Raw genomic sequence first — 27,500 nt, forward strand, 5'->3', positions numbered from 1 at the left:
GTAGTCTAGCTTTCCTGTAGCTCAAACAATAGAGTGTTGGCGCTTGCAACGCCAAGGTCATGGGTTCGATTCCCAGGGAAAGCCAGAACTGATAAGACAGTAAACGAGCAGCTGGTAATGCACTGAGTGGCTCTGGATAAAAGCGTCTGCATGAGCGTGACTGGCTCACCTCGGGCGGCCCAGCGCGTCCTCCAGCGCCGGCACCGTGACGTTGTCCAGCATGATGTGTCCAGAGATGTCCAGCGACACCAGATCCACCAAACTCTGCGCGAGGCTGCTCAAGATCTTCCTCGTCATCTTAAACTTGGACGATCTCTGATTCTCCCGGGAGATATCCAGGTGTCTGAGGAAACATGTGATCGCCCGTCAAGCGTTCACTCCTTCAGATGATCTAATGTTGTTAATCGAAGAGTTTGTTAAACCTTTGCGTGCCGTTCTTCACGAAGCCGGTCAAAGCGTACAGAATTTTCTCTTTTTTTGTAAATGAAATTTAAAACTATTTTTTAGTTTGATATATGATTTTGAATTTTTAGGGGCTTTTTTATACTAAATTATTTTTATAATGCATTTATTCACTTTTTGAGCATAGACCTGGTTTCACCCTCCAGATGAAACTGTGGTAAATCTTGAACGCTTTAAAGCACAGACTGAAGTTTGATCACATAGAGACACTTGGCAGATTATTGCTGAAGTGAAAGAAGTTTAAAAAAGTAAACTTTAAAAAAGTAACAGAACTTTAATTGTATTGTTATGAAAAATGCACAAAAATACTATTTAAAATGTTCATATGAAATATATATTTTTAAAAACACGTTTTATTTAAGCAAAGCCATAAATGTAAAGCAGTTGTGTTGCACATGTGAGCTGATATCTCAGTAAATGAGCGTTCAGTGAGATGTTGTCCGGCTGCAGTTCCAAATGCTTCCACTAGAGGAAACTCTCATTCATTTACAATGCGCTCGTTTCTGACCGCGAGAAACACAAGTGTGAATATTGTTTTCAGGACTATTTAACCTGTTCCAATCATGAATCATGCATTTTTTTAGCAAGTGCCAAAACCTTTACAAAGTTTCGTACCATTCCGATGAAGAAAAAATTTCAAAAAAAAAAAAAAAAAACTTTGACCGAAGCGCACCTAATCAAAAATACAGTAAAAACAGTGAAATATTATTATAATGTAAATCAGCTGTTTTCTATGTGAATATATAGTAAAGTGTAATTTATTCCTGTGATCAAAGCTGAATTTTCAGCATCATTACTCCAGTCTTCAGTGTCACATGATCCTTCAGAAATCACTATAATATGATGATTTGCTGCTCAAGAAACATTATTGAAAATTACTTTGTTAATCAGAAATGTATCTGTCACACTTATTGGAATCAAAATGAAGAATCGTAATGGATAAGCACAACTGGAATCGGACTCGCTAAACCCCGCGTGTGTGTGTCCTCACCGGAGTTTGCTCATCAGCAGCAGTGTGTGTACGAGCTCCTCCGTCAGCTCCACGTTATACAGCACCAGCGACGCCAGCCGCTCCCGCCACTGCGCGAGGAAGGCGGGGCGAGGGACGCGCGCGCCGGAGAGGTCGAGCGAGCTCAGCGAGGGCAGCGGCGTCAGCAGCGACTCCACGTCCAGCTCCGGCGTCAGGCCGCCCACGTTCAGCACGCGCAGACGCCTGAAGCCCTGGAAGCTGAAGCTGCGGTCCAGCGTGTGTGTGCGCACGTCCTCCTCCTCCTCCTCCTCCTCCTCCTCACACGCCGGCCTGAAGAAGAGGCTGGAGGAGCCGAAGAGGCTGAGCGACAGCAGAGAGTGCCTGAAGCTGAGCAGCGTCCGCAGGCCTCGAGCCGTCACACGCGTGCAGGAGCTCAGCTGCAGCTCCATCAGATCCTGCACACACACACACACACACATCAACAGCCAATCAGTTCCTTGAAACTGAACAGTTCAAACATTCAATTCATAAATCATCAATCAAGTCAGATTTATTTGTATAATGCTTTTCACAATACACATCGTTTCAGAAAATCATGATGCTGATGTTTATAATATCTTAATGCCATATAGTCCGAGATAAATAATAGCATTGTTGTATTTTTAGACGATATAAACAATCAACCAATTGAGATTTGCTATACAATATATCACTTAATGATTTCGAGGAAAAACTATGCTAACATGCCTCGATTATTCTTTAACTAGAACTTCACTGTATGTAATGGTTGAATTTACTTGAGAATGCGGTTTATTTGGATGGAAAAGTCCCTATTCTAAACTCAAAGTAAAGGTGAATTATATTCTAGAGACACATGGATTATTTTTTCCCCTGCTTTGAACTGAAACGTGTTCAGTATCATTAACACACCGCAGGACTAAATGAAAGTTCAAGTGTGTCGGTCAGGTGATCATCTCACCTGATCTCTCTTATTACACCACCATAATGAAAGAACAAAGGCTGAGAGTGAAAGTATTTCGACTCCCTCCATGTGACGCACTTGAGAAAAGCATTTAAAGTCAGAATTCACACTGTCTAAATGCACTTTATTGTGAATGATTATCCACGCATGTCATTTTATACGCTGTTTTGACCTTTGAATGTCATAATAACTGGCCTCTTAAACCCCGCCCCTGCTCAGGCTAGGCCCCGCCTCCATGTGTAAGTGCCACGCCCACATGCATCCATCAGCCCAGTGCTGGTTCCTCACCTGTTTTGCGAGGGCCTCCAGGTCCCGGTCCCGGATGAAGTCGTCCCTCAGGTGTAGGCGTGTGACTCTGGTGCTGCGCGGGTCACTGAAGAGCTGGAAGAACCCGTCCAGCGGCTCGAACTCACTGTCAGTGTGCACCAGATCCACATACCTGTCAATCAAAGCATCAGCGTCAGCCTCAGAGCACCTCACACACTCAGACACACTCAGACAGACACACACACACACACACACACACACACACACACACACACTGACACACACGCTCAGACACACACTCAGACACACACTCAGACACACACGCTCAGACACACTGACACACACGCTCAGACACACACTCAGACACACACGCTCAGACACACTGACACACACGCTCAGACACACACTCAGACACACACGCTCAGACACACACTCAGACACACACTCAGACACACACTCAGACACACACTCAGACACACACTCAGACACACACTCAGACACACACTCAGACACACACTCAGACACACACTCAGACACACACTCAGACACACACCCAGACACACACACTCAGACACACACACTCAGACACACACACTCAGACACACACACACTCAGACAGACACACACACACACTCAGACACACACACACACTCACACACACACACACACTCAGACACACACACACACACTCAGACACACACACACACACACTCAGACACACACACACACACTCAGACACACACATTCACTCAGACACACACACACACACACACTCAGACACACACACACACACACTCAGACACACACACACACACTCAGACACACACACACACACTCAGACACACAGATTCACTCAGACACACACACACACGTACGCGTGCACCAGCCGGTCGCAGATCTCGCTGGGCAGGAACACGTCGGGCCGCACACACACACACACACACACACACACACACTCAGACACACACTCACTCACACACACACACACACACTCAGACACACACACACACTCAGACACACACACACACGTACGCGTGCACCAGCCGGTCGCAGATCTCACTGGGCAGGAACACGTCGGCCCGCACACACACACACACACACACACACACACACACACACACACACACACACACACACTCAGACACACACTCACTCACACACACACACACACACTCAGACACACACACACACTCAGACACACACACACACGTACGCGTGCACCAGCCGGTCGCAGATCTCGCTGGGCAGGAACACGTCGGGCCGCAGGCGGAGCCGGTTCTGCTCGCTGTAGCACATGGTTCTGCGCAGGTTCTTCAGGCAGAACACGGTGACCAGGGACATCAGGCTCTCCGGGTCGTCCCCCACTGCCATCGCCATGACGACGCTCGATCAGAACTGCAGGACTGCGGGCCGGGTCTCAGCGCCGCACATCGAGATGGACCAGAACACACTCCACCTGAGCGACCAGAACAACACACTGATATTAATGATCCCACTGACTCTATCAGGCCAGAACACACTGAGCTGAATCATGTTCTCTACTGACTTTATAGAGCTCGTAACTGAGGAACTTCAAAACATATTGAACTGAATTGAATTTCTTTCATAATTAATGAACTTTGGGACATTGACACTGTTATTGAACTATACTGAATTAGTTTCATAATTGATTCGGTTAGCGTCATTGACACTGTTATTGAACTGAATTGAATTAGTTTCATAATTGATTCGTTTTGCAGCATTGACACTGTTATTGAACTGAATTGAATTAGTTTCATAATTGATTCATTTTGCAGCACTGACACTGTTATTGAACTGAATTGAATTGATTTCATAATTGATTTGTTTTGCAGCATTGACACTGTTATTGAACTGAATTGAATTGATTTCATAATTCATTCGTTTTGCGTCACTGACACTGTTATTGTACTGAATTGAATTAGTTTCATAATTCATTCGTTTTGCAGCATTGACACTGTTATTGAACTGAATTTAATTGATTTCATAATTGATTTGTTTTGCAGCATTGACACTGTTATTGAACTGAATTAGTTTCATAATTGATTCGTTTAGCGTCATTGACATTGTTATTGAACTGAATTGAATTAGTTTCATAATTGATTCGTTTTGCAGCATTGACACTGTTAATGAACTGAATTGAATTAGTTTCATAATTGATTCGTTTTCCAGCATTGACACTGTTATTGAACTGAATTGAATTAGTTTCATAATTGATTCATTTTGCAGCACTGACACTGTTATTGAACTGAATTGAATTGATTTCATAATTCATTCGTTTTGCAGCATTGACACTGTTATTGAACTGAATTGAATTAGTTTCATAATTGATTCATTTTGCAGCATTGACACTGTTATTGAACTGAATGGAATTGAACTTAATTGATTTCATAATTCATTCGTTTTGCAGCATTGACACTGTTATTGAACTGAATTGAATTAGTTTCATAATTGATTTGTTTTGCAGCATTGACACTGTTATTGAACTGAATTGAATTAGTTTCATAATTGATTTGTTTTGCAGCATTGACACTGTTATTGAACTGAATTGATTTCATAATTCATTCGTTTTGCAGCATTGACACTGTTATTGAACTAAATTGAATTAGTTTCATAATTGATTCGTTTTGCAGCATTGACACTGTTATTGAACTAAATTGAATTAGTTTCATAATTGATTTGTTTTGCAGCATTGACACTGTTATTGAACTGAATTGAATTAGTTTCATAATTGATTTGTTTTGCAGCATTGACACTGTTATTGAACTGAATTGAATTAGTTTCATAATTGATTTGTTTTGCAGCATTGACACTGTTATTGAACTGAATTGAATTAGTTTCATAATTGATTCGTTTTCCAGCATTGACACTGTTATTGAACTGAATTGAATTAGTTTCATAATTGATTCGTTTTCCAGCATTGACACTGTTATTGAACTGAATTGAATTAGTTTCATAATTGATTTGTTTTGCAGCATTGACACTGTTATTGAACTGAATTGAATTAGTTTCATAATTGATTTGTTTTGCAGCATTGACACTGTTATTGAACTGAATTGAATTAGTTTCATAATTGATTTGTTTTGCAGCATTGACACTGTTATTGAACTGAATTGAATTAGTTTCATAATTGATTCGTTTTCCAGCATTGACACTGTTATTGAACTGAATTGAATTAGTTTCATAATTGATTCGTTTTCCAGCATTGACACTGTTATTGAACTGAATTGAATTAGTTTCATAATTGATTTGTTTTGCAGCATTGACACTGTTATTGAACTGAATTGAATTAGTTTCATAATTGATTCGTTTTCCAGCATTGACACTGTTATTGAACTGAATTGAATTAGTTTCATAATTGATTCGTTTTCCAGCATTGACACTGTTATTGAACTGAATTGAATTAGTTTCATAATTGATTTGTTTTGCAGCATTGACACTGTTATTGAACTGAATTGAATTAGTTTCATAATTGATTTGTTTTGCAGCATTGACACTGTTATTGAACTGAATTGAATTAGTTTCATAATTGATTCGTTTTGCAGCATTGACAATGTTATTGAACTGAATTGAATTAGTTTCATAATTGATTTGTTTTGCAGCATTGACACTGTTATTGAACTGAATTGAATTAGTTTCATAATTGATTTGTTTTGCCGCATTGACACTGTTATTGAACTGAATTGAATTAGTTTCATAATTGATTCGTTTTCCAGCATTGACACTGTTATTGAACTGAATTGAATTAGTTTCATAATTGATTCGTTTTCCAGCATTGACACTGTTATTGAACTGAATTGAATTAGTTTCATAATTGATTTGTTTTGCAGCATTGACACTGTTATTGAACTGAATTGAATTAGTTTCATAATTGATTCGTTTTCCAGCATTGACACTGTTATTGAACTGAATTGAATTAGTTTCATAATTGATTCGTTTTCCAGCATTGACACTGTTATTGAACTGAATTGAATTAGTTTCATAATTGATTTGTTTTGCAGCATTGACACTGTTATTGAACTGAATTGAATTAGTTTCATAATTGATTCGTTTTGCAGCATTGACAATGTTATTGAACTGAATTGAATTAGTTTCATAATTGATTTGTTTTGCAGCATTGACACTGTTATTGAACTGAATTGAATTAGTTTCATAATTGATTTGTTTTGCCGCATTGACACTGTTATTGAACTGAATTGAATTGATTTCATAATTGATTTGTTTTGCAGCATTGACACTGTTATTGAACTGAATTGAATTAGTTTCATAATTGATTCGTTTTGCAGCATTGACAATGTTATTGAACTGAATTGAATTAGTTTCATAATTGATTTGTTTTGCAGCATTGACACTGTTATTGAACTGAATTGAATTAGTTTCATAATTGATTTGTTTTGCCGCATTGACACTGTTATTGAACTGAATTGAATTAGTTTCATAATTGATTCGTTTTCCAGCATTGACACTGTTATTGAACTGAATTGAATTAGTTTCATAATTGATTCGTTTTCCAGCATTGACACTGTTATTGAACTGAATTGAATTAGTTTCATAATTGATTTGTTTTGCAGCATTGACACTGTTATTGAACTGAATTGAATTAGTTTCATAATTGATTCGTTTTCCAGCATTGACACTGTTATTGAACTGAATTGAATTAGTTTCATAATTGATTCGTTTTCCAGCATTGACACTGTTATTGAACTGAATTGAATTAGTTTCATAATTGATTTGTTTTGCAGCATTGACACTGTTATTGAACTGAATTGAATTAGTTTCATAATTGATTTGTTTTGCAGCATTGACACTGTTATTGAACTGAATTGAATTAGTTTCATAATTGATTCGTTTTGCAGCATTGACAATGTTATTGAACTGAATTGAATTAGTTTCATAATTGATTTGTTTTGCAGCATTGACACTGTTATTGAACTGAATTGAATTAGTTTCATAATTGATTTGTTTTGCCGCATTGACACTGTTATTGAACTGAATTGAATTAGTTTCATAATTGATTTGTTTTGCAGCATTGACACTGTTATTGAACTGAATTAGTTTCATAATTGATTCGTTTTGCAGCATTGACACTGTTATTGAACTGAATTGAATTAGTTTCATAATTGATTCGTTTTCCAGCATTGACACTGTTATTGAACTGAATTGAATTAGTTTCATAATTGATTTGTTTTCCAGCATTGACACTGTTATTGAACTGAATTGAATTAGTTTCATAATTGATTTGTTTTGCAGCATTGACACTGTTATTGAACTGAATTAGTTTCATAATTGATTCGTTTTGCAGCATTGACAATGTTATTGAACTGAATTGAATTAGTTTCATAATTGATTTGTTTTGCAGCATTGACACTGTTATTGAACTGAATTGAATTAGTTTCATAATTGATTTGTTTTGCCGCATTGACACTGTTATTGAACTGAATTGAATTGATTTCATAATTGATTTGTTTTGCAGCATTGACACTGTTATTGAACTGAATTGAATTAGTTTCATAATTGATTCGTTTTGCAGCATTGACAATGTTATTGAACTGAATTGAATTAGTTTCATAATTGATTTGTTATGCAGCATTGACACTGTTATTGAACTGAATTGAATTAGTTTCATAATTGATTTGTTTTGCCGCATTGACACTGTTATTGAACTGAATTGAATTAGTTTCATAATTGATTCGTTTTCCAGCATTGACACTGTTATTGAACTGAATTGAATTAGTTTCATAATTGATTCGTTTTCCAGCATTGACACTGTTATTGAACTGAATTGAATTAGTTTCATAATTGATTTGTTTTGCAGCATTGACACTGTTATTGAACTGAATTGAATTAGTTTCATAATTGATTCGTTTTCCAGCATTGACACTGTTATTGAACTGAATTGAATTAGTTTCATAATTGATTCGTTTTCCAGCATTGACACTGTTATTGAACTGAATTGAATTAGTTTCATAATTGATTTGTTTTGCAGCATTGACACTGTTATTGAACTGAATTGAATTAGTTTCATAATTGATTTGTTTTGCAGCATTGACACTGTTATTGAACTGAATTGAATTAGTTTCATAATTGATTCGTTTTGCAGCATTGACAATGTTATTGAACTGAATTGAATTAGTTTCATAATTGATTTGTTTTGCAGCATTGACACTGTTATTGAACTGAATTGAATTAGTTTCATAATTGATTTGTTTTGCCGCATTGACACTGTTATTGAACTGAATTGAATTAGTTTCATAATTGATTTGTTTTGCAGCATTGACACTGTTATTGAACTGAATTAGTTTCATAATTGATTCGTTTTGCAGCATTGACACTGTTATTGAACTGAATTTAATTAGTTTCATAATTGATTCGTTTTCCAGCATTGACACTGTTATTGAACTGAATTGAATTAGTTTCATAATTGATTCGTTTTCCAGCATTGACACTGTTATTGAACTGAATTGAATTAGTTTCATAATTGATTTGTTTTGCAGCATTGACACTGTTATTGAACTGAATTGAATTAGTTTCATAATTGATTTGTTTTGCAGCATTGACACTGTTATTGAACTGAATTGAATTAGTTTCATAATTGATTGGTTTTGCAGCATTGACACTGTTATTGAACTGAATTGAATTAGTTTCATAATTGATTTGTTTTGCAGCATTGACACTGTTATTGAACTGAATTGAATTAGTTTCATAATTGATTTGTTTTGCAGCATTGACACTGTTATTGAACTTAATTGAATTAGTTTCATAATTGATTTGTTTTGCAGCATTGACACTGTTATTGAACTGAATTGAATTGATTTCATAATTGATTTGTTTTGCAGCATTGACACTGTTATTGAACTGAATTGAATTAGTTTCATAATTGATTTGTTTTGCAGCATTGACACTGTTATTGAACTGAATTGAATTAGTTTCATAATTGATTCGTTTTCCAGCATTGACACTGTTATTGAACTGAATTGAATTAGTTTCATAATTGATTCGTTTTCCAGCATTGACACTGTTATTGAACTGAATTGATTTCATAATTGATTTGTTTTGCAGCATTGACACTGTTATTGAACTTAATTGAATTAGTTTCATAATTGATTTGTTTTGCAGCATTGACACTGTTATTGAACTGAATTGAATTGATTTCATAATTGATTTGTTTTGCAGCATTGACACTGTTATTGAACTGAATTGAATTAGTTTCATAATTGATTTGTTTTGCAGCATTGACACTGTTATTGAACTGAATTGATTTCATAATTGATTTGTTTTGCAGCATTGACACTGTTATTGAACTGAATTGAATTAGTTTCATAATTGATTTGTTTTGCAGCATTGACACTGTTATTGAACTGAATTGAATTAGTTTCATAATTGATTCGTTTTCCAGCATTGACACTGTTATTGAACTGAATTGAATTAGTTTCATAATTGATTTGTTTTGCAGCATTGACACTGTTATTGAACTGAATTGAATTAGTTTCATAATTGATTTGTTTTCCAGCATTGACACTGTTATTGAACTGAATTGAATTAGTTTCATAATTGATTCGTTTTCCAGCATTGACACTGTTATTGAACTGAATTTAATTAGTTTCATAATTGATTCGTTTTCCAGCATTGACACTGTTATTGAACTGAATTGAATTAGTTTCATAATTGATTTGTTTTGCAGCATTGACACTGTTATTGAACTGAATTGAATTAGTTTCATAATTGATTCGTTTTCCAGCATTGACACTGTTATTGAACTGAATTGAATTAGTTTCATAATTGATTCGTTTTGCAGCATTGACACTGTTATTGAACTGAATTGAATTAGTTTCATAATTGATTCGTTTTCCAGCATTGACACTGTTATTGAACTGAATTGAATTAGTTTCATAATTGATTTGTTTTGCAGCATTGACACTGTTATTGAACTGAATTGAATTAGTTTCATAATTGATTCGTTTTGCAGCATTGACACTGTTATTGAACTGAATTGAATTAGTTTCATAATTGATTTGTTTTGCAGCATTGACACTGTTATTGAACTGAATTGAATTGATTTCATAATTGATTTGTTTTGCAGCATTGACACTGTTATTGAACTGAATTGAATTAGTTTCATAATTGATTTGTTTTGCAGCATTGACACTGTTATTGAACTGAATTAGTTTCATAATTGATTCGTTTTGCAGCATTGACAATGTTATTGAACTGAATTGAATTAGTTTCATAATTGATTTGTTTTGCAGCATTGACACTGTTATTGAACTGAATTGAATTAGTTTCATAATTGATTCGTTTTCCAGCATTGACACTGTTATTGAACTGAATTGAATTAGTTTCATAATTGATTCGTTTTCCAGCATTGACACTGTTATTGAACTGAATTGAATTAGTTTCATAATTGATTTGTTTTGCAGCATTGACACTGTTATTGAACTGAATTGAATTAGTTTCATAATTGATTTGTTTTGCAGCATTGACACTGTTATTGAACTGAATTGAATTAGTTTCATAATTGATTCGTTTTGCAGCATTGACAATGTTATTGAACTGAATTGAATTAGTTTCATAATTGATTTGTTTTGCAGCATTGACACTGTTATTGAACTGAATTGAATTAGTTTCATAATTGATTTGTTTTGCCGCATTGACACTGTTATTGAACTGAATTGAATTAGTTTCATAATTGATTTGTTTTGCAGCATTGACACTGTTATTGAACTGAATTAGTTTCATAATTGATTCGTTTTGCAGCATTGACACTGTTATTAAACTGAATTGAATTAGTTTCATAATTGATTCGTTTTCCAGCATTGACACTGTTATTGAACTGAATTGAATTAGTTTCATAATTGATTCGTTTTCCAGCATTGACACTGTTATTGAACTGAATTGAATTAGTTTCATAATTGATTTGTTTTGCAGCATTGACACTGTTATTGAACTGAATTAGTTTCATAATTGATTCGTTTTGCAGCATTGACAATGTTATTGAACTGAATTGAATTAGTTTCATAATTGATTTGTTTTGCAGCATTGACACTGTTATTGAACTGAATTGAATTAGTTTCATAATTGATTTGTTTTGCCGCATTGACACTGTTATTGAACTGAATTGAATTGATTTCATAATTGATTTGTTTTGCAGCATTGACACTGTTATTGAACTGAATTGAATTAGTTTCATAATTGATTCGTTTTGCAGCATTGACAATGTTATTGAACTGAATTGAATTAGTTTCATAATTGATTTGTTTTGCAGCATTGACACTGTTATTGAACTGAATTGAATTAGTTTCATAATTGATTTGTTTTGCCGCATTGACACTGTTATTGAACTGAATTGAATTAGTTTCATAATTGATTCGTTTTCCAGCATTGACACTGTTATTGAACTGAATTGAATTAGTTTCATAATTGATTCGTTTTCCAGCATTGACACTGTTATTGAACTGAATTGAATTAGTTTCATAATTGATTTGTTTTGCAGCATTGACACTGTTATTGAACTGAATTGAATTAGTTTCATAATTGATTCGTTTTCCAGCATTGACACTGTTATTGAACTGAATTGAATTAGTTTCATAATTGATTCGTTTTCCAGCATTGACACTGTTATTGAACTGAATTGAATTAGTTTCATAATTGATTTGTTTTGCAGCATTGACACTGTTATTGAACTGAATTGAATTAGTTTCATAATTGATTCGTTTTGCAGCATTGACAATGTTATTGAACTGAATTGAATTAGTTTCATAATTGATTTGTTTTGCAGCATTGACACTGTTATTGAACTGAATTGAATTAGTTTCATAATTGATTTGTTTTGCCGCATTGACACTGTTATTGAACTGAATTGAATTAGTTTCATAATTGATTTGTTTTGCAGCATTGACACTGTTATTGAACTGAATTAGTTTCATAATTGATTCGTTTTGCAGCATTGACACTGTTATTGAACTGAATTGAATTAGTTTCATAATTGATTCGTTTTCCAGCATTGACACTGTTATTGAACTGAATTGAATTAGTTTCATAATTGATTCGTTTTCCAGCATTGACACTGTTATTGAACTGAATTGAATTAGTTTCATAATTGATTTGTTTTGCAGCATTGACACTGTTATTGAACTGAATTGAATTAGTTTCATAATTGATTTGTTTTGCAGCATTGACACTGTTATTGAACTGAATTGAATTAGTTTCATAATTGATTTGTTTTGCAGCATTGACACTGTTATTGAACTGAATTGAATTAGTTTCATAATTGATTTGTTTTGCAGCATTGACACTGTTATTGAACTGAATTGAATTAGTTTCATAATTGATTTGTTTTGCAGCATTGACACTGTTATTGAACTGAATTGATTTCATAATTGATTTGTTTTGCAGCATTGACACTGTTATTGAACTTAATTGAATTAGTTTCATAATTGATTTGTTTTGCAGCATTGACACTGTTATTGAACTGAATTGAATTAGTTTCATAATTGATTTGTTTTGCAGCATTGACACTGTTATTGAACTGAATTGATTTCATAATTGATTTGTTTTGCAGCATTGACACTGTTATTGAACTTAATTGAATTAGTTTCATAATTGATTTGTTTTGCAGCATTGACACTGTTATTGAACTGAATTGAATTGATTTCATAATTGATTTGTTTTGCAGCATTGACACTGTTATTGAACTGAATTGAATTAGTTTCATAATTGATTTGTTTTGCAGCATTGACACTGTTATTGAACTGAATTGATTTCATAATTGATTTGTTTTGCAGCATTGACACTGTTATTGAACTGAATTGAATTAGTTTCATAATTGATTTGTTTTGCAGCATTGACACTGTTATTGAACTGAATTGAATTAGTTTCATAATTGATTCGTTTTCCAGCATTGACACTGTTATTGAACTGAATTGAATTAGTTTCATAATTGATTTGTTTTGCAGCATTGACACTGTTATTGAACTGAATTGAATTAGTTTCATAATTGATTTGTTTTCCAGCATTGACACTGTTATTGAACTGAATTGAATTAGTTTCATAATTGATTCGTTTTCCAGCATTGACACTGTTATTGAACTGAATTGAATTAGTTTCATAATTGATTCGTTTTCCAGCATTGACACTGTTATTGAACTGAATTGAATTAGTTTCATAATTGATTTGTTTTGCAGCATTGACACTGTTATTGAACTGAATTGAATTAGTTTCATAATTGATTCGTTTTCCAGCATTGACAATGTTATTGAACTGAATTGAATTAGTTTCATAATTGATTCGTTTTGCAGCATTGACACTGTTATTGAACTGAATTGAATTAGTTTCATAATTGATTCGTTTTCCAGCATTGACACTGTTATTGAACTGAATTGAATTAGTTTCATAATTGATTTGTTTTGCAGCATTGACACTGTTATTGAACTGAATTGAATTGATTTCATAATTGATTCGTTTTGCAGCATTGACACTGTTATTGAACTGAATTGAATTAGTTTCATAATTGATTTGTTTTGCAGCATTGACACTGTTATTGAACTGAATTGAATTGATTTCATAATTGATTCGTTTTGCAGCATTGACACTGTTATTGAACTGAATTGAATTAGTTTCATAATTGATTCGTTTTGCAGCATTGACACTGTTATTGAACTGAATTGAATTAGTTTCATAATTGATTTGTTTTGCAGCATTGACACTGTTATTGAACTGAATTGAATTAGTTTCATAATTGATTTGTTTTGCAGCATTGACAGTTATTGAACTGAATTGAATTAGTTTCATAATTGATTCGTTTTGCAGCATTGACACTGTTATTGAACTGAATTAGTTTCATAATTGATTTGTTTTCCAGCATTGACACTGTTATTGAACTGAATTGAATTAGTTTCATAATTGATTTGTTTTGCAGCATTGACACTGTTATTGAACTGAATTGATTTCATAATTGATTTGTTTTGCAGCATTGACACTGTTATTGAACTGAATTGAATTAGTTTCATAATTGATTTGTTTTGCAGCATTGACACTGTTATTGAACTGAATTGAATTAGTTTCATAATTGATTTGTTTTGCAGCATTGACACTGTTATTGAACTGAATTGAATTAGTTTCATAATTGATTCGTTTTCCAGCATTGACACTGTTATTGAACTGAATTGAATTAGTTTCATAATTGATTTGTTTTGCAGCATTGACACTGTTATTGAACTGAATTGAATTAGTTTCATAATTGATTTGTTTTCCAGCATTGACACTGTTATTGAACTGAATTGAATTAGTTTCATAATTGATTCGTTTTCCAGCATTGACACTGTTATTGAACTGAATTGAATTAGTTTCATAATTGATTCGTTTTCCAGCATTGACACTGTTATTGAACTGAATTGAATTAGTTTCATAATTGATTTGTTTTGCAGCATTGACACTGTTATTGAACTGAATTGAATTAGTTTCATAATTGATTTGTTTTGCAGCATTGACACTGTTATTGAACTGAATTGAATTAGTTTCATAATTGATTTGTTTTGCAGCATTGACACTGTTATTGAACTGAATTGAATTGATTTCATAATTGATTCGTTTTGCAGCATTGACACTGTTATTGAACTGAATTGAATTAGTTTCATAATTGATTTGTTTTGCAGCATTGACACTGTTATTGAACTGAATTGAATTGATTTCATAATTGATTCGTTTTGCAGCATTGACACTGTTATTGAACTGAATTGAATTAGTTTCATAATTGATTTGTTTTGCAGCATTGACACTGTTATTGAACTGAATTGAATTAGTTTCATAATTGATTTGTTTTGCAGCATTGACACTGTTATTGAACTGAATTGAATTAGTTTCATAATTGATTCGTTTTGCAGCATTGACACTGTTATTGAACTGAATTGAATTAGTTTCATAATTGATTTGTTTTGCAGCATTGACACTGTTATTGAACTGAATTGAATTGATTTCATAATTGATTCGTTTTGCAGCATTGACACTGTTATTGAACTGAATTGAATTAGTTTCATAATTGATTCGTTTTGCAGCATTGACACTGTTATTGAACTGAATTGAATTAGTTTCATAATTGATTTGTTTTGCAGCATTGACACTGTTATTGAACTGAATTGAATTAGTTTCATAATTGATTTGTTTTGCAGCATTGACACTGTTATTGAACTGAATTGAATTAGTTTCATAATTGATTTGTTTTGCAGCATTGACACTGTTATTGAACTGAATTGAATTGATTTCATAATTGATTCGTTTTGCAGCATTGACACTGTTATTGAACTGAATTGAATTAGTTTCATAATTGATTCGTTTTCCAGCATTGACACTGTTATTGAACTGAATTGAATTAGTTTCATAATTGATTTGTTTTGCAGCATTGACACTGTTATTGAACTGAATTGAATTAGTTTCATAATTGATTTGTTTTGCAGCATTGACACTGTTATTGAACTGAATTGAATTAGTTTCATAATTGATTTGTTTTGCAGCATTGACAGTTATTGAACTGAATTGAATTAGTTTCATAATTGATTCGTTTTGCAGCATTGACACTGTTATTGAACTGAATTAGTTTCATAATTCATTCGTTTTGCAGCATTGACACTGTTATTGAACTGAATTGAATTAGTTTCATAATTGATTTGTTTTGCAGCATTGACAATGTTATTGAACTGAATTGAATTAGTTTCATAATTCATTCGTTTTGCAGCATTGACACTGTTATTGAACTGAATTAGTTTCATAATTCATTCGTTTTGCAGCATTGACACTGTTATTGAACTGAATTGAATTAGTTTCATAATTGATTTGTTTTGCAGCATTGACACTGTTATTGAACTGAATTGAATTAGTTTCATAATTCATTCGTTTTGCAGCATTGACACTGTTATTGAACTTAATTGAATTGATTTCATAATTGATTTGTTTTGCAGCATTGACACTGTTATTGAACTGAATTGAATTAGTTTCATAATTGATTCGTTTTGCAGCATTGACACTGTTATTGAACTGAATTGAATTAGTTTCATAATTGATTCGTTTTGCAGCATTGACACTGTTATTGAACTGAATTGAATTGATTTCATAATTGATTCGTTTTGCAGCATTGACACTGTTATTGAACTGAATTGAATTAGTTTCATAATTGATTCGTTTTGCAGCATTGACACTGTTATTGAACTGAATTGAATTAGTTTCATAATTGATTTGTTTTGCAGCATTGACACTGTTATTGAACTGAATTGAATTAGTTTCATAATTGATTCGTTTTGCAGCATTGACACTGTTATTGAACTGAATTGAATTAGTTTCATAATTGATTTGTTTTGCAGCATTGACACTGTTATTGAACTGAATTGAATTAGTTTCATAATTGATTTGTTTTGCAGCATTGACACTGTTATTGAACTGAATTGAATTAGTTTCATAATTGATTCGTTTTGCAGCATTGACACTGTTATTGAACTTAATTGAATTGATTTCATAATTGATTTGTTTTGCAGCATTGACACTGTTATTGAACTGAATTGAATTAGTTTCATAATTGATTCGTTTTCCAGCATTGACACTGTTATTGAACTGAATTGAATTAGTTTCATAATTGATTCGTTTTCCAGCATTGACACTGTTATTGAACTGAATTGAATTAGTTTCATAATTGATTTGTTTTGCAGCATTGACACTGTTATTGAACTGAATTGAATTGATTTCATAATTGATTTGTTTTGCAGCATTGACACTGTTATTGAACTGAATTGAATTAGTTTCATAATTGATTCGTTTTGCAGCATTGACACTGTTATTGAACTGAACTGAATTAGTTTCATAATTCATTCGTTTTGCAGCATTGACACTGTTATTGAACTGAATTGAATTAGTTTCATAATTGATTTGTTTTGCAGCATTGACACTGTTATTGAACTGAATTGAATTAGTTTCATAATTCATTCGTTTTGCAGCATTGACACTGTTATTGAACTTAATTGAATTGATTTCATAATTGATTTGTTTTGCAGCATTGACACTGTTATTGAACTGAATTGAATTAGTTTCATAATTGATTCGTTTTGCAGCATTGACACTGTTATTGAACTGAATTGAATTAGTTTCATAATTGATTCGTTTTGCAGCATTGACACTGTTATTGAACTGAATTGAATTGATTTCATAATTGATTCGTTTTGCAGCATTGACACTGTTATTGAACTGAATTGAATTAGTTTCATAATTGATTCGTTTTGCAGCATTGACACTGTTATTGAACTGAATTGAATTAGTTTCATAATTGATTTGTTTTGCAGCATTGACACTGTTATTGAACTGAATTGAATTAGTTTCATAATTGATTCGTTTTCCAGCATTGACACTGTTATTGAACTGAATTGAATTAGTTTCATAATTGATTTGTTTTGCAGCATTGACACTGTTATTGAACTGAATTGAATTAGTTTCATAATTGATTTGTTTTGCAGCATTGACACTGTTATTGAACTGAATTGAATTAGTTTCATAATTGATTCGTTTTGCAGCATTGACAATGTTATTGAACTGAATTGAATTAGTTTCATAATTGATTTGTTTTGCAGCATTGACACTGTTATTGAACTGAATTGAATTAGTTTCATAATTGATTTGTTTTGCCGCATTGACACTGTTATTGAACTGAATTGAATTAGTTTCATAATTGATTTGTTTTGCAGCATTGACACTGTTATTGAACTGAATTAGTTTCATAATTGATTCGTTTTGCAGCATTGACACTGTTATTAAACTGAATTGAATTAGTTTCATAATTGATTCGTTTTCCAGCATTGACACTGTTATTGAACTGAATTGAATTAGTTTCATAATTGATTCGTTTTCCAGCATTGACACTGTTATTGAACTGAATTGAATTAGTTTCATAATTGATTTGTTTTGCAGCATTGACACTGTTATTGAACTGAATTAGTTTCATAATTGATTCGTTTTGCAGCATTGACAATGTTATTGAACTGAATTGAATTAGTTTCATAATTGATTTGTTTTGCAGCATTGACACTGTTATTGAACTGAATTGAATTAGTTTCATAATTGATTTGTTTTGCCGCATTGACACTGTTATTGAACTGAATTGAATTGATTTCATAATTGATTTGTTTTGCAGCATTGACACTGTTATTGAACTGAATTGAATTAGTTTCATAATTGATTCGTTTTGCAGCATTGACAATGTTATTGAACTGAATTGAATTAGTTTCATAATTGATTTGTTTTGCAGCATTGACACTGTTATTGAACTGAATTGAATTAGTTTCATAATTGATTTGTTTTGCCGCATTGACACTGTTATTGAACTGAATTGAATTAGTTTCATAATTGATTCGTTTTCCAGCATTGACACTGTTATTGAACTGAATTGAATTAGTTTCATAATTGATTCGTTTTCCAGCATTGACACTGTTATTGAACTGAATTGAATTAGTTTCATAATTGATTTGTTTTGCAGCATTGACACTGTTATTGAACTGAATTGAATTAGTTTCATAATTGATTCGTTTTCCAGCATTGACACTGTTATTGAACTGAATTGAATTAGTTTCATAATTGATTCGTTTTCCAGCATTGACACTGTTATTGAACTGAATTGAATTAGTTTCATAATTGATTTGTTTTGCAGCATTGACACTGTTATTGAACTGAATTGAATTAGTTTCATAATTGATTCGTTTTGCAGCATTGACAATGTTATTGAACTGAATTGAATTAGTTTCATAATTGATTTGTTTTGCAGCATTGACACTGTTATTGAACTGAATTGAATTAGTTTCATAATTGATTTGTTTTGCCGCATTGACACTGTTATTGAACTGAATTGAATTAGTTTCATAATTGATTTGTTTTGCAGCATTGACACTGTTATTGAACTGAATTAGTTTCATAATTGATTCGTTTTGCAGCATTGACACTGTTATTGAACTGAATTGAATTAGTTTCATAATTGATTCGTTTTCCAGCATTGACACTGTTATTGAACTGAATTGAATTAGTTTCATAATTGATTCGTTTTCCAGCATTGACACTGTTATTGAACTGAATTGAATTAGTTTCATAATTGATTTGTTTTGCAGCATTGACACTGTTATTGAACTGAATTGAATTAGTTTCATAATTGATTTGTTTTGCAGCATTGACACTGTTATTGAACTGAATTGAATTAGTTTCATAATTGATTTGTTTTGCAGCATTGACACTGTTATTGAACTGAATTGAATTAGTTTCATAATTGATTTGTTTTGCAGCATTGACACTGTTATTGAACTGAATTGAATTAGTTTCATAATTGATTTGTTTTGCAGCATTGACACTGTTATTGAACTGAATTGATTTCATAATTGATTTGTTTTGCAGCATTGACACTGTTATTGAACTTAATTGAATTAGTTTCATAATTGATTTGTTTTGCAGCATTGACACTGTTATTGAACTGAATTGAATTGATTTCATAATTGATTTGTTTTGCAGCATTGACACTGTTATTGAACTGAATTGAATTAGTTTCATAATTGATTTGTTTTGCAGCATTGACACTGTTATTGAACTGAATTGATTTCATAATTGATTTGTTTTGCAGCATTGACACTGTTATTGAACTGAATTGAATTAGTTTCATAATTGATTTGTTTTGCAGCATTGACACTGTTATTGAACTGAATTGAATTAGTTTCATAATTGATTCGTTTTCCAGCATTGACACTGTTATTGAACTGAATTGAATTAGTTTCATAATTGATTTGTTTTGCAGCATTGACACTGTTATTGAACTGAATTGAATTAGTTTCATAATTGATTTGTTTTGCAGCATTGACACTGTTATTGAACTGAATTGAATTAGTTTCATAATTGATTCGTTTTCCAGCATTGACACTGTTATTGAACTGAATTGAATTAGTTTCATAATTGATTCGTTTTCCAGCATTGACACTGTTATTGAACTGAATTGAATTAGTTTCATAATTGATTTGTTTTGCAGCATTGACACTGTTATTGAACTGAATTGAATTAGTTTCATAATTGATTTGTTTTGCAGCATTGACACTGTTATTGAACTGAATTGAATTAGTTTCATAATTGATTTGTTTTGCAGCATTGACACTGTTATTGAACTGAATTGAATTAGTTTCATAATTGATTTGTTTTGCAGCATTGACACTGTTATTGAACTGAATTGAATTAGTTTCATAATTGATTTGTTTTGCAGCATTGACACTGTTATTGAACTGAATTGAATTAGTTTCATAATTGATTTGTTTTGCAGCATTGACACTGTTATTGAACTGAATTGATTTCATAATTGATTTGTTTTGCAGCATTGACACTGTTATTGAACTTAATTGAATTAGTTTCATAATTGATTTGTTTTGCAGCATTGACACTGTTATTGAACTGAATTGAATTGATTTCATAATTGATTTGTTTTGCAGCATTGACACTGTTATTGAACTGAATTGAATTAGTTTCATAATTGATTTGTTTTGCAGCATTGACACTGTTATTGAACTGAATTGATTTCATAATTGATTTGTTTTGCAGCATTGACACTGTTATTGAACTGAATTGAATTAGTTTCATAATTGATTTGTTTTGCAGCATTGACACTGTTATTGAACTGAATTGAATTAGTTTCATAATTGATTCGTTTTCCAGCATTGACACTGTTATTGAACTGAATTGAATTAGTTTCATAATTGATTTGTTTTGCAGCATTGACACTGTTATTGAACTGAATTGAATTAGTTTCATAATTGATTTGTTTTCCAGCATTGACACTGTTATTGAACTGAATTGAATTAGTTTCATAATTGATTCGTTTTCCAGCATTGACACTGTTATTGAACTGAATTGAATTAGTTTCATAATTGATTCGTTTTCCAGCATTGACACTGTTATTGAACTGAATTGAATTAGTTTCATAATTGATTTGTTTTGCAGCATTGACACTGTTATTGAACTGAATTGAATTAGTTTCATAATTGATTCGTTTTCCAGCATTGACAATGTTATTGAACTGAATTGAATTAGTTTCATAATTGATTCGTTTTGCAGCATTGACACTGTTATTGAACTGAATTGAATTAGTTTCATAATTGATTCGTTTTCCAGCATTGACACTGTTATTGAACTGAATTGAATTAGTTTCATAATTGATTTGTTTTGCAGCATTGACACTGTTATTGAACTGAATTGAATTGATTTCATAATTGATTCGTTTTGCAGCATTGACACTGTTATTGAACTGAATTGAATTAGTTTCATAATTGATTTGTTTTGCAGCATTGACACTGTTATTGAACTGAATTGAATTGATTTCATAATTGATTCGTTTTGCAGCATTGACACTGTTATTGAACTGAATTGAATTAGTTTCATAATTGATTCGTTTTGCAGCATTGACACTGTTATTGAACTGAATTGAATTAGTTTCATAATTGATTTGTTTTGCAGCATTGACACTGTTATTGAACTGAATTGAATTAGTTTCATAATTGATTTGTTTTGCAGCATTGACAGTTATTGAACTGAATTGAATTAGTTTCATAATTGATTCGTTTTGCAGCATTGACACTGTTATTGAACTGAATTAGTTTCATAATTGATTTGTTTTCCAGCATTGACACTGTTATTGAACTGAATTGAATTAGTTTCATAATTGATTTGTTTTGCAGCATTGACACTGTTATTGAACTGAATTGATTTCATAATTGATTTGTTTTGCAGCATTGACACTGTTATTGAACTGAATTGAATTAGTTTCATAATTGATTTGTTTTGCAGCATTGACACTGTTATTGAACTGAATTGAATTAGTTTCATAATTGATTTGTTTTGCAGCATTGACACTGTTATTGAACTGAATTGAATTAGTTTCATAATTGATTCGTTTTCCAGCATTGACACTGTTATTGAACTGAATTGAATTAGTTTCATAATTGATTTGTTTTGCAGCATTGACACTGTTATTGAACTGAATTGAATTGATTTCATAATTGATTCGTTTTGCAGCATTGACACTGTTATTGAACTGAATTGAATTAGTTTCATAATTGATTTGTTTTGCAGCATTGACACTGTTATTGAACTGAATTGAATTAGTTTCATAATTGATTTGTTTTGCAGCATTGACACTGTTATTGAACTGAATTGAATTAGTTTCATAATTGATTCGTTTTGCAGCATTGACACTGTTATTGAACTGAATTGAATTAGTTTCATAATTGATTTGTTTTGCAGCATTGACACTGTTATTGAACTGAATTGAATTGATTTCATAATTGATTCGTTTTGCAGCATTGACACTGTTATTGAACTGAATTGAATTAGTTTCATAATTGATTCGTTTTGCAGCATTGACACTGTTATTGAACTGAATTGAATTAGTTTCATAATTGATTTGTTTTGCAGCATTGACACTGTTATTGAACTGAATTGAATTAGTTTCATAATTGATTTGTTTTGCAGCATTGACACTGTTATTGAACTGAATTGAATTAGTTTCATAATTGATTTGTTTTGCAGCATTGACACTGTTATTGAACTGAATTGAATTGATTTCATAATTGATTCGTTTTGCAGCATTGACACTGTTATTGAACTGAATTGAATTAGTTTCATAATTGATTCGTTTTCCAGCATTGACACTGTTATTGAACTGAATTGAATTAGTTTCATAATTGATTTGTTTTGCAGCATTGACACTGTTATTGAACTGAATTGAATTAGTTTCATAATTGATTTGTTTTGCAGCATTGACACTGTTATTGAACTGAATTGAATTAGTTTCATAATTGATTTGTTTTGCAGCATTGACAGTTATTGAACTGAATTGAATTAGTTTCATAATTGATTCGTTTTGCAGCATTGACACTGTTATTGAACTGAATTAGTTTCATAATTCATTCGTTTTGCAGCATTGACACTGTTATTGAACTGAATTGAATTAGTTTCATAATTGATTTGTTTTGCAGCATTGACAATGTTATTGAACTGAATTGAATTAGTTTCATAATTCATTCGTTTTGCAGCATTGACACTGTTATTGAACTGAATTAGTTTCATAATTCATTCGTTTTGCAGCATTGACACTGTTATTGAACTGAATTGAATTAGTTTCATAATTGATTTGTTTTGCAGCATTGACACTGTTATTGAACTGAATTGAATTAGTTTCATAATTCATTCGTTTTGCAGCATTGACACTGTTATTGAACTTAATTGAATTGATTTCATAATTGATTTGTTTTGCAGCATTGACACTGTTATTGAACTGAATTGAATTAGTTTCATAATTGATTCGTTTTGCAGCATTGACACTGTTATTGAACTGAATTGAATTAGTTTCATAATTGATTCGTTTTGCAGCATTGACACTGTTATTGAACTGAATTGAATTGATTTCATAATTGATTCGTTTTGCAGCATTGACACTGTTATTGAACTGAATTGAATTAGTTTCATAATTGATTCGTTTTGCAGCATTGACACTGTTATTGAACTGAATTGAATTGATTTCATAATTGATTTGTTTTGCAGCATTGACACTGTTATTGAACTGAATTGAATTAGTTTCATAATTGATTCGTTTTGCAGCATTGACACTGTTATTGAACTGAATTGAATTAGTTTCATAATTGATTTGTTTTGCAGCATTGACACTGTTATTGAACTGAATTGAATTAGTTTCATAATTGATTTGTTTTGCAGCATTGACACTGTTATTGAACTGAATTGAATTAGTTTCATAATTGATTCGTTTTGCAGCATTGACACTGTTATTGAACTTAATTGAATTGATTTCATAATTGATTTGTTTTGCAGCATTGACACTGTTATTGAACTGAATTGAATTAGTTTCATAATTGATTCGTTTTCCAGCATTGACACTGTTATTGAACTGAATTGAATTAGTTTCATAATTGATTCGTTTTCCAGCATTGACACTGTTATTGAACTGAATTGAATTAGTTTCATAATTGATTTGTTTTGCAGCATTGACACTGTTATTGAACTGAATTGAATTGATTTCATAATTGATTTGTTTTGCAGCATTGACACTGTTATTGAACTGAATTGAATTAGTTTCATAATTGATTCGTTTTGCAGCATTGACACTGTTATTGAACTGAACTGAATTAGTTTCATAATTCATTCGTTTTGCAGCATTGACACTGTTATTGAACTGAATTGAATTAGTTTCATAATTGATTTGTTTTGCAGCATTGACACTGTTATTGAACTGAATTGAATTAGTTTCATAATTCATTCGTTTTGCAGCATTGACACTGTTATTGAACTTAATTGAATTGATTTCATAATTGATTTGTTTTGCAGCATTGACACTGTTATTGAACTGAATTGAATTAGTTTCATAATTGATTCGTTTTGCAGCATTGACACTGTTATTGAACTGAATTGAATTAGTTTCATAATTGATTCGTTTTGCAGCATTGACACTGTTATTGAACTGAATTGAATTGATTTCATAATTGATTCGTTTTGCAGCATTGACACTGTTATTGAACTGAATTGAATTAGTTTCATAATTGATTCGTTTTGCAGCATTGACACTGTTATTGAACTGAATTGAATTAGTTTCATAATTGATTTGTTTTGCAGCATTGACACTGTTATTGAACTGAATTGAATTAGTTTCATAATTGATTCGTTTTGCAGCATTGACACTGTTATTGAACTGAATTGAATTAGTTTCATAATTGATTTGTTTTGCAGCATTGACACTGTTATTGAACTGAATTGAATTAGTTTCATAATTGATTTGTTTTGCAGCATTGACACTGTTATTGAACTGAATTGAATTAGTTTCATAATTGATTCGTTTTGCAGCATTGACACTGTTATTGAACTGAATTGAATTAGTTTCATAATTGATTTGTTTTGCAGCATTGACACTGTTATTGAACTGAATTGAATTAGTTTCATAATTGATTCGTTTTGCAGCATTGACACTGTTATTGAACTGAATTGAATTAGTTTCATAATTAATTTGTTTTGCAGCATTGACACTGTTATTGAACTGAATTGAATTAGTTTCATAATTGATTTGTTTTGCAGCATTGACACTGTTATTGAACTGAATTGAATTGATTTCATAATTGATTCGTTTTGCAGCATTGACACTGTTATTGAACTGAATTGAATTAGTTTCATAATTGATTCGTTTTGCAGCATTGACACTGTTATTGAACTGAATTGAATTAGTTTCATAATTGATTTGTTTTGCAGCATTGACACTGTTATTGAACTGAATTGAATTAGTTTCATAATTGATTTGTTTTGCAGCATTGACACTGTTATTGAACTGAATTGAATTAGTTTCATAATTGATTTGTTTTGCAGCATTGACACTGTTATTGAACTGAATTGAATTAGTTTCATAATTGATTCGTTTTGCAGCATTGACACTGTTATTGAACTGAATTAGTTTCATAATTCATTCGTTTTGCAGCATTGACACTGTTATTGAACTTAATTGAATTGATTTCATAATTGATTTGTTTTGCAGCATTGACACTGTTATTGAACTGAATTGAATTAGTTTCATAATTGATTCGTTTTGCAGCATTGACACTGTTATTGAACTGAACTGAATTAGTTTCATAATTGATTCGTTTTGCAGCATTGACACTGTTATTGAACTGAATTGAATTAGTTTCATAATTGATTTGTTTTGCAGCATTGACACTGTTATTGAACTGAACTGAATTAGTTTCATAATTGATTCGTTTTGCAGCATTGACACTGTTATTGAACTGAATTGAATTAGTTTCATAATTGATTTGTTTTGCAGCATTGACACTGTTATTGAACTGAACTGAATTAGTTTCATAATTGATTTGTTTTGCAGCATTGACACTGTTATTGAACTGAACTGAATTAGTTTCATAATTGATTCGTTTTGCAGCATTGACACTGTTTTTGAACTGAACTGAATTAGTTTCATAATTGATTCGTTTTGCAGCATTGACACTGTTATTGAACTAAATATGTTTCATAATTGATTCGTTTTGCAGCATAGACAATTTTATTGAACTGAATTGAATTAATTTCGTAACTGACTAATATTGTAACATTGACAGGCACACACACATCATTATCCAACTAAATTGAATCAACTTTGAACTGAATTGAATTAATTTAATAATTAATGGATATTGTAACATTGACCCACACATACCATTACCCAACTGAATTGAATCAACATTGAACTAAATTGAATCAACATTGAACCGAATTAGTTTCATAACTGATGAATATTGCAACATTGACACACACACACACACACAAATCATCATCAGCTCTAATCACAATTCCACTCTTTTATATTCCAGTGTTTTTATGTGTTGCTCTAGTTGCGGTTGCGCGGTTGTTTACACGCACTGCCCGGGGAAACACTCCTGATAAACACCAGCTCGCGCTTTCTAATGAAGCGGAACTTATATTCAATGTCCATTAGGTTTAATAGTGCCGTTGACGCTCCTGTTGTGTAGATGTGTTTATGTTAGTGTCAGTGTTGATCTTGTGAAGAGTGTTAGCGCGCGGGCTAGCCGTTAGCAGCTCAATGAAGCGCGAGAGTTTAATATAGTCGCTCAGTGATTGACAGCGTCTGTCGCGCGCGGCGCGTGCGTGTGTCTCTTACCTGACGCCGGTACACCGCTTCGATTCACAAGAAACGCAGAAATATGAACATGATCTATTGATGATCTCCGGCGCTCTGATGTCAACACAACC

General features: G+C 31.9%; 1 protein-coding gene across 2 annotated transcripts in view; it reads right to left on the minus strand.

The window, feature by feature from the left end:
- Nucleotides 1-27,500, minus strand: part of zer1 (zyg-11 related, cell cycle regulator) — a 39,116-nt gene that overhangs the window by 11,492 nt on the left and 124 nt on the right. The window contains exons 1-5 of one of the 2 annotated variants that reach the window (XM_077243936.1): nt 27,409-27,500; nt 3,895-4,137; nt 2,703-2,853; nt 1,454-1,887; nt 170-343 (exon numbers count right to left, since the gene is read on the minus strand). The exon at nt 27,409-27,500 is cut by the window's right edge and continues 124 nt beyond it. In XM_077243936.1, coding sequence (XP_077100051.1) covers nt 170-343; nt 1,454-1,887; nt 2,703-2,853; nt 3,895-4,058 — 923 coding nt within the window. In that variant the 5' untranslated portion in view covers nt 4,059-4,137; nt 27,409-27,500. Of the gene's footprint in view, nt 1-169; nt 344-1,453; nt 1,888-2,702; nt 2,854-3,556; nt 4,138-27,408 lie in introns of those variants that run through there. The other variant, XM_077243937.1, reaches the window with a different exon arrangement.

Source organism: Siphateles boraxobius, unplaced genomic scaffold (genome assembly GCF_051911475.1).
Source record: "Siphateles boraxobius isolate OS27281-9 unplaced genomic scaffold, OSU_SipBor_1 253, whole genome shotgun sequence".
Taxonomy (NCBI): domain Eukaryota; kingdom Metazoa; phylum Chordata; class Actinopteri; order Cypriniformes; family Leuciscidae; genus Siphateles; species Siphateles boraxobius.